The sequence below is a fragment of the Aphelocoma coerulescens genome, chromosome 2, assembly GCF_041296385.1.
Source record: "Aphelocoma coerulescens isolate FSJ_1873_10779 chromosome 2, UR_Acoe_1.0, whole genome shotgun sequence".
Classification (NCBI taxonomy): domain Eukaryota; kingdom Metazoa; phylum Chordata; class Aves; order Passeriformes; family Corvidae; genus Aphelocoma; species Aphelocoma coerulescens.
In genome coordinates, this window is record NC_091015.1 from 156424129 (window position 1) to 156436434 (window position 12306).

Here is a 12306-nt window from a genome sequence, read left to right on the forward strand (position 1 = left end):
CCCAGGGTCAATACGATGGGGAGGAATCATCCTATGCCATCTGCTTCCTTTCTGGCAAACCTCAGTGCATGGCAGGGGAGTGTCCTCCTGTGGCTCATCCCTTTGTGTGTCTCCAAGGGATGCAGCCCTGCCAGGCGGCTGTGGGTAATAGTCGTGTGTGCCCTGACACCCTGGCTTCCCATTTCACATTTGCTGATGGTCCTCATGCCAGAGGCAAAGTTTACCTGACAGAGGCCATATTCTGCAGTGCTCAGGCTGTCTCTAAGATCCTACTCAGGGAATAGATAAACAGAACAATGTTTGAGCCTCTGGTACACTTTAATGTCATTTTCAGGGAAATATATGTGCCATAACAACACAAAGCAGGCATAGTTCCCTTGCTTTTGATCTGCCTGGTGCCAGGGTCCACGTCATTTCAGCATTGAAACAGATCCAGCAAGTTCATGATAACTTTGCTCTCTGAAGAGGTGCCTCTTTTTCCCCTTGGTCTGTACTTGTCTCTTGTCTTCCAGCAGTGTTCCTTACCCCTGTCAGGGAATGTCACGTACTATTATGTTAACATCTAATTTTCACTGGAAACCCTAGGGAACTGGGCCCTTATCTCCACATACCATGCACATCAAAATGGTTTAATCAAGCCTATTAATTCCAGGGCTTGCTGCTGATCTGGATAAAACACTGCCCTTTCCCAGCACAGAAACTTTGTAGCCAAGTTTGACATTGCAGCACTCTCCATGAAGTTTGTTCTCTGCTCCTCAGGGTTGAATACATTCCCCGACAGTCCCCCAGGTCTTACAGAGAGGTGTCAGGGTTCTGCTCTGAGGCTCAGATTGATTTGGGCTGATTTTCCAGACCAGAAGCATCCCATCAGTTTGAAAATTTGGACTTGAGGGTCCTTGGTGTCACATTCTGGTGCTCTGGGTGGTCATTGCCACTTCCAAATGTCAGTTCAGGGCAACTGCAGGGCCCAGGAAGGTATCCAAGAGCAGAGAGAAAACTCAGCAATGTGCCAAGATCAGGGCAAAACTCAGGGGATGTCACTACAGATGTGGCACTGGGGGATCTGAGGAAGCAGACATGCCTTTGTCCTTGTCCCAGCATGCCTGCTTCAGGGAGGGGTGGTGGGACATTGCTTATTCATCAGAAGGCACAGCCTGGTCAAGAAACAAACTTCAGAGAACTAGACATGGGAAGATTAGATATAGGAGGATGGTTACAAGCATCTTCCTCACCAGATGAAGAAGTGGACCAGATTCTTCCACCTTTTCCCACCTCCAGCAATGTTTTATCTCATGGCTCACCCCTGACTCTTAAGCCAAAAGTCTCTAACAGCTGTGGGGATGCCTTGTGTTTAAAGCAGCCGTGACACATGCGCCTGTTGGCCCAGGGCTGCTCAAGATGGGCTGCTGCTTGCTTTTCTGGGAAAGGGTTCTTGCAACATGAAAGAAGTGCAGGCAAACAAAGAGCCCTGGGGAGAGAAGTGACAGGCGGCAGCTGGAGCCAGTGGGTGACCTGCCGAGTGACAGAGCAGTTGGGCTCCTCACTACTCTGCTACTATTTTGGAAACATCAATAAACAGAAGAGGCCAGATCAATCTCTCAGGGCTCCAACACAAACCCTGAGGAGCCCTGTGGACATTGGTGGCACCAGCAGCCTGAGACACCAGTTTGTCCATATGAACTCTGCTTCATTTGCACTGTGGGCAAACTCATTGGATTTAGCCACTGAAAACATTATTAGCAGTTCACTAATTAGCAGATCTCAGCTCCTTTGCTGGTGCAACCTTGCACTGAGGAATTCATGCTCATTGTGCCATGGGGAATAGGACTTCAACTTCTGTGGGGCAGCTCTCAAGCAGCTGGAAAAAAAGCATGGATGTATATATTTTTAAAAAGGGATTGTTTTTGCTGCTGTCAATTATTAATGGCTCTCAGGTCAGGCTAAGGAACAATGCCAGGGATAAATTACCCTGTACGCTATTCATATATGCTCTACCCAATTGTTTCCTTCTCAGCTAGAGGATTCACCTCACAATGAACTCCTTGGCATTTGGAAAAAGAGGACTGACAAAGCAATGAACTCAGTGTGCCCATTTATTTATACATTGACATCTTTCCTACTTTGTCAGGTGTATTTAATCAAAAAGAAGCAGGAAATGCATTATAATTATAAACATATTACTGCAGAAGAGAAAGGCTGCTCTTGGAAAGGACTGCATTGTTTGATAAACGGTTACAGTGAAAAAACACAGGCTTAACCTACGACTCTTTGCTGAGATCAAAGCAAAGCTGCCGCCACAGGCTGCCTGTGGAGCAGGACTCAGCTCCGGGTTTGCAGCAAGGCAAGGGGAAGAAAGTTGAAAATAAAATGCAATCTCCTCTCTTCCTTTTCTTTCTTGGCCTGAAACTTTTCCCCTAGTATAAAAAAAATGACTTAGACATTAAATATTTGCTGTTAAAATTAATAGAATTAGTGATGAACCCAGCTGAGAACACAATAATTAGGGCCAGATCCCAAGCCCCTTGTTGAAGCCATGGAGAGACATTGTTTTCAACAGGCTCTGACTTGGAATTCCAATGAGCCAAAGCAAAGATGGAGTTAGGGAATAACCCTGGGAGATTCTGGATGTCCTGCAGTCTTTCCATGTGACCTTGCCCAAACTTGCAAACATTCCTTAACTGCAAGGACAGCTGAACCCCAGTCAGTAATGTGCTGCTGCTGTGAAAAGCAAAATCCTTCTGGGCTCTGAGACTAGGAATGCTGTAGGTAAGATGCAGAAAGGGTTTACTGCCCTTCTCAGCACTGCAAGGCTGAGCCATGGTTCTGTGCTTAAATAAATAAAAAACCACCAACGAAGAAACTGAAAATTGTCCAGAGGAGAGCAACAAAAATGATCAGAGGTCTAGAAAACATGACTTATGAGGAAAGATTGAAAGGGCTGTGTTTGTTTAGTCTACAGACTTTGAAACATCCTAATAAACTTTAAAGATGTAAAAAATATTTGGTATCTAAAAGCTTAATCAATAGCCCTTTATCTCTGTGGCAGAAGGTACAGCAAAGAAGATAAATAGTATTAAAAGCTCTGAGGCCAATAACACCTACTTGGGGAAGGACCAGAGCATCTCTCATGGGAGATTTTCAGTGTTTTGGACAAGTTCCATGAGGGACTGGGTAACCCACTGTCCCATGGAGCAGGCTGCTTTCAGCCATGTGGTCCTACGGTCTCCATGATCTAGTGACTGTCAGGACCCCTGAGAATACGGCCTTGGAGGTGAAGAGCTTTTAGAGCATTCCCTGATTTGACAAAATGCAGCAGGTGCTCAACCTTTCTAGAAGTTGATTGTCAATCAACAAATCTTTTAAAAAATCCTCTTTTCTGTGGCTTCCATGGTTATTAAATGAAAAGCAACAAATACCCACCTTTTCACGGAGCCATCATTGTATTTGTGAAGTAACTTGCTGCTCTCCCATGGGGGATTCCCATCTAAATGAGTAATCAAATACTTGAATATTTAGATGATGAGACCTCTGAAAAAGCATGTAAAAGTGTATCAGGGAGTGAAAACCTTGCAGATCCTGCTACGAAAATTCCCCTCCTGACACTGGAGAAAGAGGTACCTTGGCCAACCTTTTCTAGCAGTGCTTTTACAACTCTAAAGCAGTGAGGATGGTATTAGGTACTGGTCTAGGTGGGCCAGGTGGTGGTCAGCACCTGATTAGAAAAGCAACATCCCCTCTCCCCATAGCACCCACTCAGAGCCGCATATCCCATCCTGTAGCTCCGTGTGCCGCTCCCTACCCGTGACTGAATAACTTTGCTATCCCTTGTCTGTCTTGGAAAGGCTCAACACTGTTTTCTGATTTCAACCCTTCTTCTTCAAAGGGCCCCAAAAGCTTTGTCAGAGTTTGTATCAAAACTGACCACAAGACAGAAGCCTATTAGAAACCAGGTTTTGAATTTACTGCCCAGCAATCCCAAATTCCTTGAATTATGGGCATGAGGTGAGAAGTTTGTGAAGGGAAGGAGCACAGGGTTGCAGCCAGAGCAGAGCTGGCCATAGCCCTTGGCATCTTCATGGATTTGGGGGTGAAGTGAGGACTCCTCAAGAGATGGGGGAAAGATGGTCAATTCTGCTGCAACCCTGCCTCTTTTTTGCACTCCCCATTTCCTGCCCAGCTACAGCTGTGCAAGATACTGTTTGGTCCCACATGAACACAGAGAAAATCATTGGTTACATGATACGGGAATTAAAAAAAAGAAGTTTGCTTCCAAGCATAAACCAGTGACTGTGGCAATGGTTTGCAAACATGGGATTATGCTCTCAAGTCAACTTTTTTTTCCCTCAGTTTTGGGTACAGTCACGAGCCTGGCAGGAATCCGTGTCAGCTAAAATGCATGGCAGCAACTGGTGTCTCCTGGAGCTTGGAGCTGAGTGGGGTCACAACAGGAAGGAGTTTGGGAAGGCAGCACTGCAGGGTTAGGAATAAACATCTCCCTGGGGCAGACTTTCCATAATTGGCCATGACAAGGCTTCTTTCTCCAGAGAGCCGGAGCTGGTCTGTGAGGAAGCAGGATGAATCATTGCTCCAGCTCAATTTGGCAAGTGCCATGATTTAGTTCTGCTTTGCACAGGGAGGAGATGATGATAGAGACTGAAAGACAGAACAGAAGTCTAGCCAAAGGCTTCTGAGCTGGGAGAGGAGTTTGAGTTCCCACTCATTTTTTGCAGGTTTACTCAGATTCTTAGAAGGAAACCCTGGCAATACCCACTGGTGCAAAAACAATTCCCTTTATCAACAAAGGGAGGGAACAATGGGGACTCCTGAACACAAAGCTCATGCAAACAATAATAGCCCTTTTATTTTGCATTGTTAAACCAGCAGATGATACCAAATACTTCCTTTCAGCCCTCCAGTTTGTTAACTATTTCTGTCACACTCCTGCTCCATTTATGGGAGGGCATCTTAGTGTCTGGAGCTGGTTTCCTGCAACGTGGTAGTGACCTGTGACCACACAGCTGTGCAGCCTTTTTGAAGAGAAAGGTTGAGAGTGGTTTCCTCATGCCGTCCTGTACCCTTTGAAAAGTCCCACTTTCTTTCAAATATGAAGAAAAAGAGGTGTTGGTTTCTGCCATCCTTTCTCCAGATGGTGGATCAGTGTTATCTGTAAAGCTGCTTGCTATCTCAGCAATCTTACCAAGCCCAGTGACCTAACAGCAGTTCACAGCCTGCTCAGTGTCTGATGATTAATCCCCTCCCTTTAAAAGTATGCACTTAGTGGCAGAACCCCACAAAAATATTGGTGGAGCCAGAGCTGTTTTGCCAAGTGGCAGATTTAGACTTGCTCTTCTTGGAAAGCTGGCTTCCTGTCACTGGCTTTGTCTCATGGGCTTTTTTCCAGTGGTTTGGAGAGAGGAGAAAGGGAAAAAGAAACTGTTCCTCCCAAATACCTCTTCTCTTTTACATCCCCTTTCCTCCATGTGTCCTCTCCGCTATTCCAGATTTCAGGAATTCCATCAGCCAAAGTCATCCTAACTAACCCCACTGCTATTCCTCATGCAAAAGGAAAGGTAAGATCCCTGCAAAACAAGATCCCTCAAAAAAGAAGATGCAGACAATCTGAATTTCCATCCTGTCTTCTCCTGCTCCTTCAGAGGGCAGGCAGATGGAACAAAAATCTTCCCTGCACTGTGGAAGAGTGTTAGCTCAGAGAAGTCAAATCTGTATCTTGTTGCAATATGAGAGCTCAGATCAAAGCATCAGTCTTTTGCCAATTTCTAATTTGCTGTTAGGAACATTAAATTTTTATTTCTTATGAGCTGATTACCACAGTGAACTCAGGAAGCTGCTCCTGGGCTGGCTACAAGACTGGAGCTTGGTGCTTCCTATTGTAAACACTGCCATCACTGGAAATGGAAAGTTCAGTCAGCAATGAGCAGCAAAGGGCTGTGACAGGCAGCTGAGTTTGTATGACAACAAAGATCTTACTTTCCCTGGAGATATCAGCATCCCTATTCACTTTTCATTTTAAAGTCTGTACCAGGACAAATCCCACACTGGGTTCTTACCCAGTATCATTTTCCTGTTTCCTCTTGAGATGCTGGGTAAGGCCTCCACACTGGACTCAGCAGCACCACATGCAGTATCAGCCAGGTGAATGCAGCGTGAGCACAAAGCTCATGACCTTTCTGGCACAGGGTCTGGGAAGGACTAACGCTGTTGGTGCCTTCGAGGGCAGGAGTTTGCATGACCCCATGAAGATTCCCCATGTGTTCTCTGCAGAGTGAGGTGGCTCCTTTCTGGGAAGAAAGGGACAAAATATCAAGGAAGTACCAAAAGTCATTTAGAGAAGGTTAGAACAGGGCACACACTGGAGTGTAAGGCACCCATGGTCAAAGAGTTTGTGTGGCAGTTTTCCCTTTGGTGTCCACGTGTCTGTCTCTGGATCATAGCAGTCCAAGGAATCCAGGTCCTGGATGACATTGTCTGAGGTGAGACATCGTCCTCCTGTGACATACAGCTTGTCCTTGATGACAGTGGCCCCATGATGCATTCGTCTGTCCTTCATGTCTGCACATTTAACAAACTTGTTGCCTTTTGTATCATAAGCAATTATTCTCCGGGTGTACCCTGAATGCAAAGCCAGAGGTGGAAGAGACAGATGGGAATTAAGTGCTTATGGCCAATAGGAGGAATAATAATATATTTCCTGCTGGTCTTCAATAAAACCTATTATACTAGTACATAATTTGGAAGAATTAAGATATCTAAACTAGGAAGCAATGATGTGTCACAGGAATGCCTGTCTGTCTATCCTCCTTTCCTGTTTGTCCTCATCCTGTCTCGTAGCACCCTGGCAGCCAAGGCTTGATTAACACCATAAAACCCATTGGATCAGGCAACCAACCTGTCAAACACGGTCAAAGTTTGCAGTTACCTGCATGTGCCTTCAAACATCTGAAAATATTTCTTTTTACCAAACAGAGTCCTAGAGCTTCACTTGGAAATACAGAAACCAACGGCACATGGGATGGGCCTTGTTGGGTTGGAGTTGTAGCTGTCTGCTGACTGGAGCTGGGTATGCAACAGCATAGTGCCAGCAGTGCTCACTCCACTCCTAAAGTCCTCAGCACCACGTCTGTGCTGGCCACCATGCCAGTGACCCAGTGGACAGCTCTTCCTCTGAGGGGTGATATAGCCTCGTATCAGCTGAGAGGTAAGGGCTGGTAAAAGGGCCACTGCACTGGAGCAGGGGAGGTATGGAAGCTTGGTACCCAGGAGTACCAAGTAGAAAAACATGAGTGCAGTCTGAGGTCAGGGCAGTCTACCACATAGCAGCCTGACAGTCTCAGACCTCTGGGCTCAGCTCTCCCCTGTTCTCACTGCAAAGGGTAGCAGTGGCCTCTCCCTGAGGGGTGACACCACGTTGAAGTCCTGTGCAGTTTGGGTTCAATCCTCTGCTTTGCTACAGACACTATGTGTCTCATTTTTCCTTAAATAATTCAACACGTGCTTCCTCCTGCCAGTCTGTGGTCAGGGGAGCAGCATTATGGACTGTAGAGTGCCAAATTTTCAATGATATGACACACCCAACTGCCATGGGCAGAGGCTGGTCCTCAGGTTGAGAAAGACACCGAGAAGTTTCCTCTTTCCAGATGTTTCACACTCCTTTTGGGACATTTCACAATTACCCCCAGGAGGCAGCTAAAAGACCAACCAACACATCATAGACCTATAGCCCACCCATCCTGACAAGCCATCCATGGCCTTGTGGTAACTCTGCTTTCTATTGTTCCAAGAAGAGCAGACAGGGAGGACCAGGCTGTGGGTCAGCAGGTGAGGTGCAGGACCCCCATACTCTTGGCTTCCTCCCTTCTGCAGAGCAGTAACTTGCATTGGCTTTTCCTCAGTTTCCTCCACCCAGGTCTTGCTACTTAGAGTAAGAAAGTGCCTCATGGAGAATGATCTCTACTTCAATCACAAAGAGACTCCATGAGAGAAGTGTATGGAGGGTGGGCACACTCCTCCTTTCCTTCCAAAGCTCCAGGTGCTTTTTGAGGGAGCCCTCCAAACAGGAAGGCTGTGAAAATGCACAGGATCTGGGCAGGGGGAGGGAGAGGGAAGGTGAAACAGAGCCCTTACCACCTACGATGATAATCTGGTCTCCAATAACGACAGCTGGTGCACAGACATTCTTCACTACTCTGGTCTCCATACGAAACCACATATTCCTGGAGACATGGTAAACCTGACGAAAAAATAAAGATACTCACACAGCTGTTTATATTGCATTTTATCTGACATCTATAATTACAGAGGAACTTCTGGGCTTTATTTTGCCCTAATGAATACAATCCTCTGGCTCAAACTGCTGGAAATCTGAGAATGTACCCACTTTTTTTCCTAATATGTCCCCTTGGAAAGCATTCTGGTTCCCCAAGCTTGTCTGCTCAGAAGATGCTAGCACAAGCACTAAAGCAGTGCATCTGCCATATGCAAGCTTCTTGGCTGTAAATCTTTGTGTGGCCATTAAATCACTGTAACTTGTTCTCCCAAAGGCCAAGCTGGTTCATTTCATTTTCCATTTATTCTGTGTATTCCTTATTAGCCTTAGCAATTTCCTGGGCAAACAAACCTCAACTTCACCTAGCTCTGCTGGCAGCCACCATGTTTGCCCAGCTGCTATATTTCTTCTGGTGGCTGGTATGCACTCAGACTGGCAAAGGGACTTAAGAGTGGGATCTAAGTCATCGATTTATGTGAGAAAAAGAGCAGTTGCTAGATGATGATCATTCAATCACCTGCATCTGGGTGACACAACCTTTTATGTCATGTTACCCGCTTCCTAATATAGCAAATATCACCAGGGCATCTTCCCACTAACTGATAAATACACTTCCTTCCCCCTGATAATGAAGTACCATTATAACCACAAAGCATTGCTCATGTCCTGGTTACCATCTTAGCCTTAATGATCCTTCTTAGTTAAAGCACCTCAAACACTGAAAAATAGTCATGGGAAAAAGAAACATTACAATGTTGCTAAAGCATCAAATCAGATAAGAAAATATTTAATGTATTTTTTTCTCCTAATAGAGTGTAACGGCTGAAAGCAGGCGGAGAGCCAGCAACATGTGGCAGGAGCCACATTTTTAACACAACTGTTTACACAAAATGACTGTCAGTTTAAGTTCTGGCCCTTTGATGAGTGAGTATCTAATCGCTCTAACGATCGCGAGCGTTTGCGTTTGCTGCGAGCGAGCAGGTGCATGGCTGAGACCCCAGCTCGGCGCCAAGTGGAAAGCTCTGATTTTGGTGAGATTGGCTACAGGCATGAAGCCAGGCAGGGGAGCTGCTGCTGCCTGCCATGGTATTGCAGCCACCCTGGCCCTAGTGCCCAGCAGAGGCACAGCTGACTGACACCCAAAGCAGTGCCTCAGGGCTGCTGCCTGAAAAACTTTCAGAAGGGGAAAATGGAAGAGCTGCAATGCTCCGTGAGGCCATGGATCTATTCGTCCTGCCTCTTGCTGCAACACAAAAGGAAGTTTTTTGAGTGGTTTGATTTCCTCATGGAGGTGATGGACTGCTGAATAAATACCTTAGAAGAAATTGCCTACAACAGGCATTACCTGGATAAGCCGAACAGGGTTTTGCATAATATCTTCTCCCCCAAAGAGGTAAACCCTCTGATCTTTTGCAGCAACAGCAGGGTGAAGAACAGCAACAGGCATGTTTGCCATGCTCTCACAGGTGTTGTAGACACTATCATATCTTTCCACAGAATTCAGGATTTCCTGGTTTTCGCCAATTCCACCGAATGATAAAATATAATTTTTATATGCCAGGCTTCTGTGGGAGTAACGTGGAACTAACATGTGCTCAATCAACCTCCACTGATTGAGTTTGAGGGAGTAAATGTAAATATTACCACTGACCAGGCTTTTCTTATTGCTAACAGGCATCCCTCCGAGCACAAAAATATTGCTGTGTAAACTCACTGCAGAGGCTTTGTACAGGCGCATGGGAAGTTTGGCCAGGCTCAGCCATTGGTTCGTCTTGTCATCATATAGCAGGACATCCCTTGTTGTCTGCTGGCTGTCCTTCCTGCCACCAATGATGATGAGGAACTCTTGGTTGGAGTACCTGCGAGGAACATGCATCATGGGTTTGATGTCAGGTGTGTTGGTGCTGTACAAGGAAAACATGTGTCTCCGGGCTGACTCCAGGATGCTCCTGCAAGTGGGTGAGGACTGAACGAGTGAGTCATTAGCAATGAAATGGAACAGGAAAGTTGGATGGACATACTGAAGTCGGACCTTCTTGAACAGCTCTTGGATGTAGCCTTGTCGTGCCTGGAGGTCATGACGGATCCAGACCATCAGTGCCTCAAAGACCTGCTCCTCCTCCCCACAGAGTTCATCATCCCCAAGGTAATCAATGAGCTCCATGGGACAGAGGTCCTTCAGGTCCTCAGAAGAGGCCACCACAGGAAAGCATTTCAAAGCCATAGCCTTGGCTTTCTTATTCAGGCTTTGGCAGTTCAAGACTTTTGCCAGTCTGATCATGCTCAGACAGTTGTCAGGAGTCAGCTTGTCTTGGAGGTAGGTAGAGCAGGCCTCAAACAGCTTAGTGTACTGCAGCATGGATGCAGTCTCCAAGAGACACAAGACGTTCTCAGTGGATATAAGAATCTCCCCTGTGTAAACATAAAGGACAATCTGATCCAAAATATCAGCGTTGATGCCCTTCAGAATGACTTTAGGCTGGTGACTCTCCCTGAAGTTGTTACAGAACATTGCCTTGAAGTATGGACTGCTGGAAGCCAGCACATTTCGGTGGCAGGGGATTTCAAAGCCCCCAGAGCAGAGGGTAACATCAGTTAGCATCCTGCTCTGCCGCAGAGCATTCAGCTGCCTCAGCAGTTCAGAGGAGAAGTCCTGGTCTTTGAAGAGAAACTCTTCAGTGGATCCCTCTTCCATTGCAAAATTAGAGAGAGATGAATTCTGGACTTGGCGGAAAAAACCCAAATTCTTAGCAGCTTTTATTGAAATATCCAGCTCCAAGGGAACAAATCGGGACTTTGATGTTGCTGTAAATATCCGTTCACTATTACACATAAAAATGGAACATGGGTTAAGCACAGTGGGAAAATAATAAAGAAGCCAAAAGGTCGCTAAGACCCTTTAAAATTTTCATACAATTATCAGATAGGTTGCAGCTCTGAGGTCAGCACTGCCTGTGTCCTTGGCAAGAAGCAAAAGCACTGAAGTTATCTCACTGATTTTGGATTAAAGCTGGATGGCTGAAGCAATTGGTTTGTCCATTTTAATCATGTTGAATAAACGCACTTAGACATTTATTCACTATTTTAAAGTATTAGCAGTTTAGTAGCTTGTGCTTCTTTCCTCCAGGGTTAGTCACTCTCAAAGAATGCAAATCTGGCAGAGCTGAACTCTGCAGCAGGGCAAAGGAACCCTAGAGACTGGGAATCTGCATTAAAAGTTATTTATTAACTCTGCTTAGCTGTGGTTTTTTTATGTTAATCAGACACACAATGACTAAATTAAGTGCCAGGCAGAACAATATGATGAGTATCTACGGTCATGGCTTAACTGCTCAACCTGCAGTGGAACCGAAGGGTAGAAACGTTTACCTTCTGTTGTCCTTCACTGCATGCACTTACTCTCAGTCGTTTATTCTCTGCTGAGTTTTTCCATAGCTAGAGCCTGGACAAAAACCTATAAACCCACGGGAGGTTTCTTTCAGTAGGTAGGTGATTCATAGAGGGTGATTTCTGGCCGTGTTTATGCCGCAGCCAGTGGTGCCGCTGCCGGGCGCTGTGCGCAGGAGCGGCGGGCGCGGGGCATTGTGAACATTCCAGCGCTAAGAATAGGCGCACACGGGCTCCGCGCTCTTATCACATGTGACGCCGCCGCTGCCTTTTGCAATGACCTGGCTGGTTCTGAGCATGCCCGAGTGGTGTTTTTCTGGCAAATGTTTACATATAATAAATAGACACGGAGAGGAAAGTTCACTTATAAAAGTCCTGGCTGTCCACTTGGAAACAGCGGCAGGACCCTGTCCTAAAGTGCCTGGGAACTCTAGAAGCCTGTAAACAGTCTGCAATGCCTCGCACTATGCTGTCACCGTCGTTTCATGGAGAAAGGCGGAGAGAGAAGGGCTTCCAGGGACTCCGGTGGGATGGACCGTGTCTCCACCTTATGGAGACATCTGGGGAGCATCAGCCTGTTGCAGTCTGGTGGGAGATGCTGAGGCACTGGGACCCCTGTATGCAGCAGTACTCCA

At 46.2% G+C, this 12306-nt stretch overlaps 1 protein-coding gene across 2 annotated transcripts; it reads right to left on the reverse strand.

Moving 5' to 3' along the window:
• Positions 1–2075: 2075 nt before the first annotated feature.
• KLHL38 (kelch like family member 38) lies at positions 2076–11844 on the reverse strand. Of its 2 annotated transcripts, none has more exons than XM_069005439.1 (4): positions 11654–11844; positions 9999–11106; positions 8143–8248; positions 2076–6630 (listed from the first exon to the last, which is right to left on the reverse strand). In XM_069005439.1, exons 2-4 carry the CDS (start codon positions 10977–10979, stop codon positions 6344–6346), a joined length of 1374 nt encoding a protein of 457 aa, XP_068861540.1. In that variant the 5' UTR covers positions 10980–11106; positions 11654–11844; the 3' UTR covers positions 2076–6343. The 2 variants fall into 2 exon arrangements, with proteins under 2 accessions (XP_068861540.1, XP_068861539.1); XM_069005438.1 differs by having other exon boundaries at positions 9630–11106.
• Positions 11845–12306: the final 462 nt, after the last annotated feature.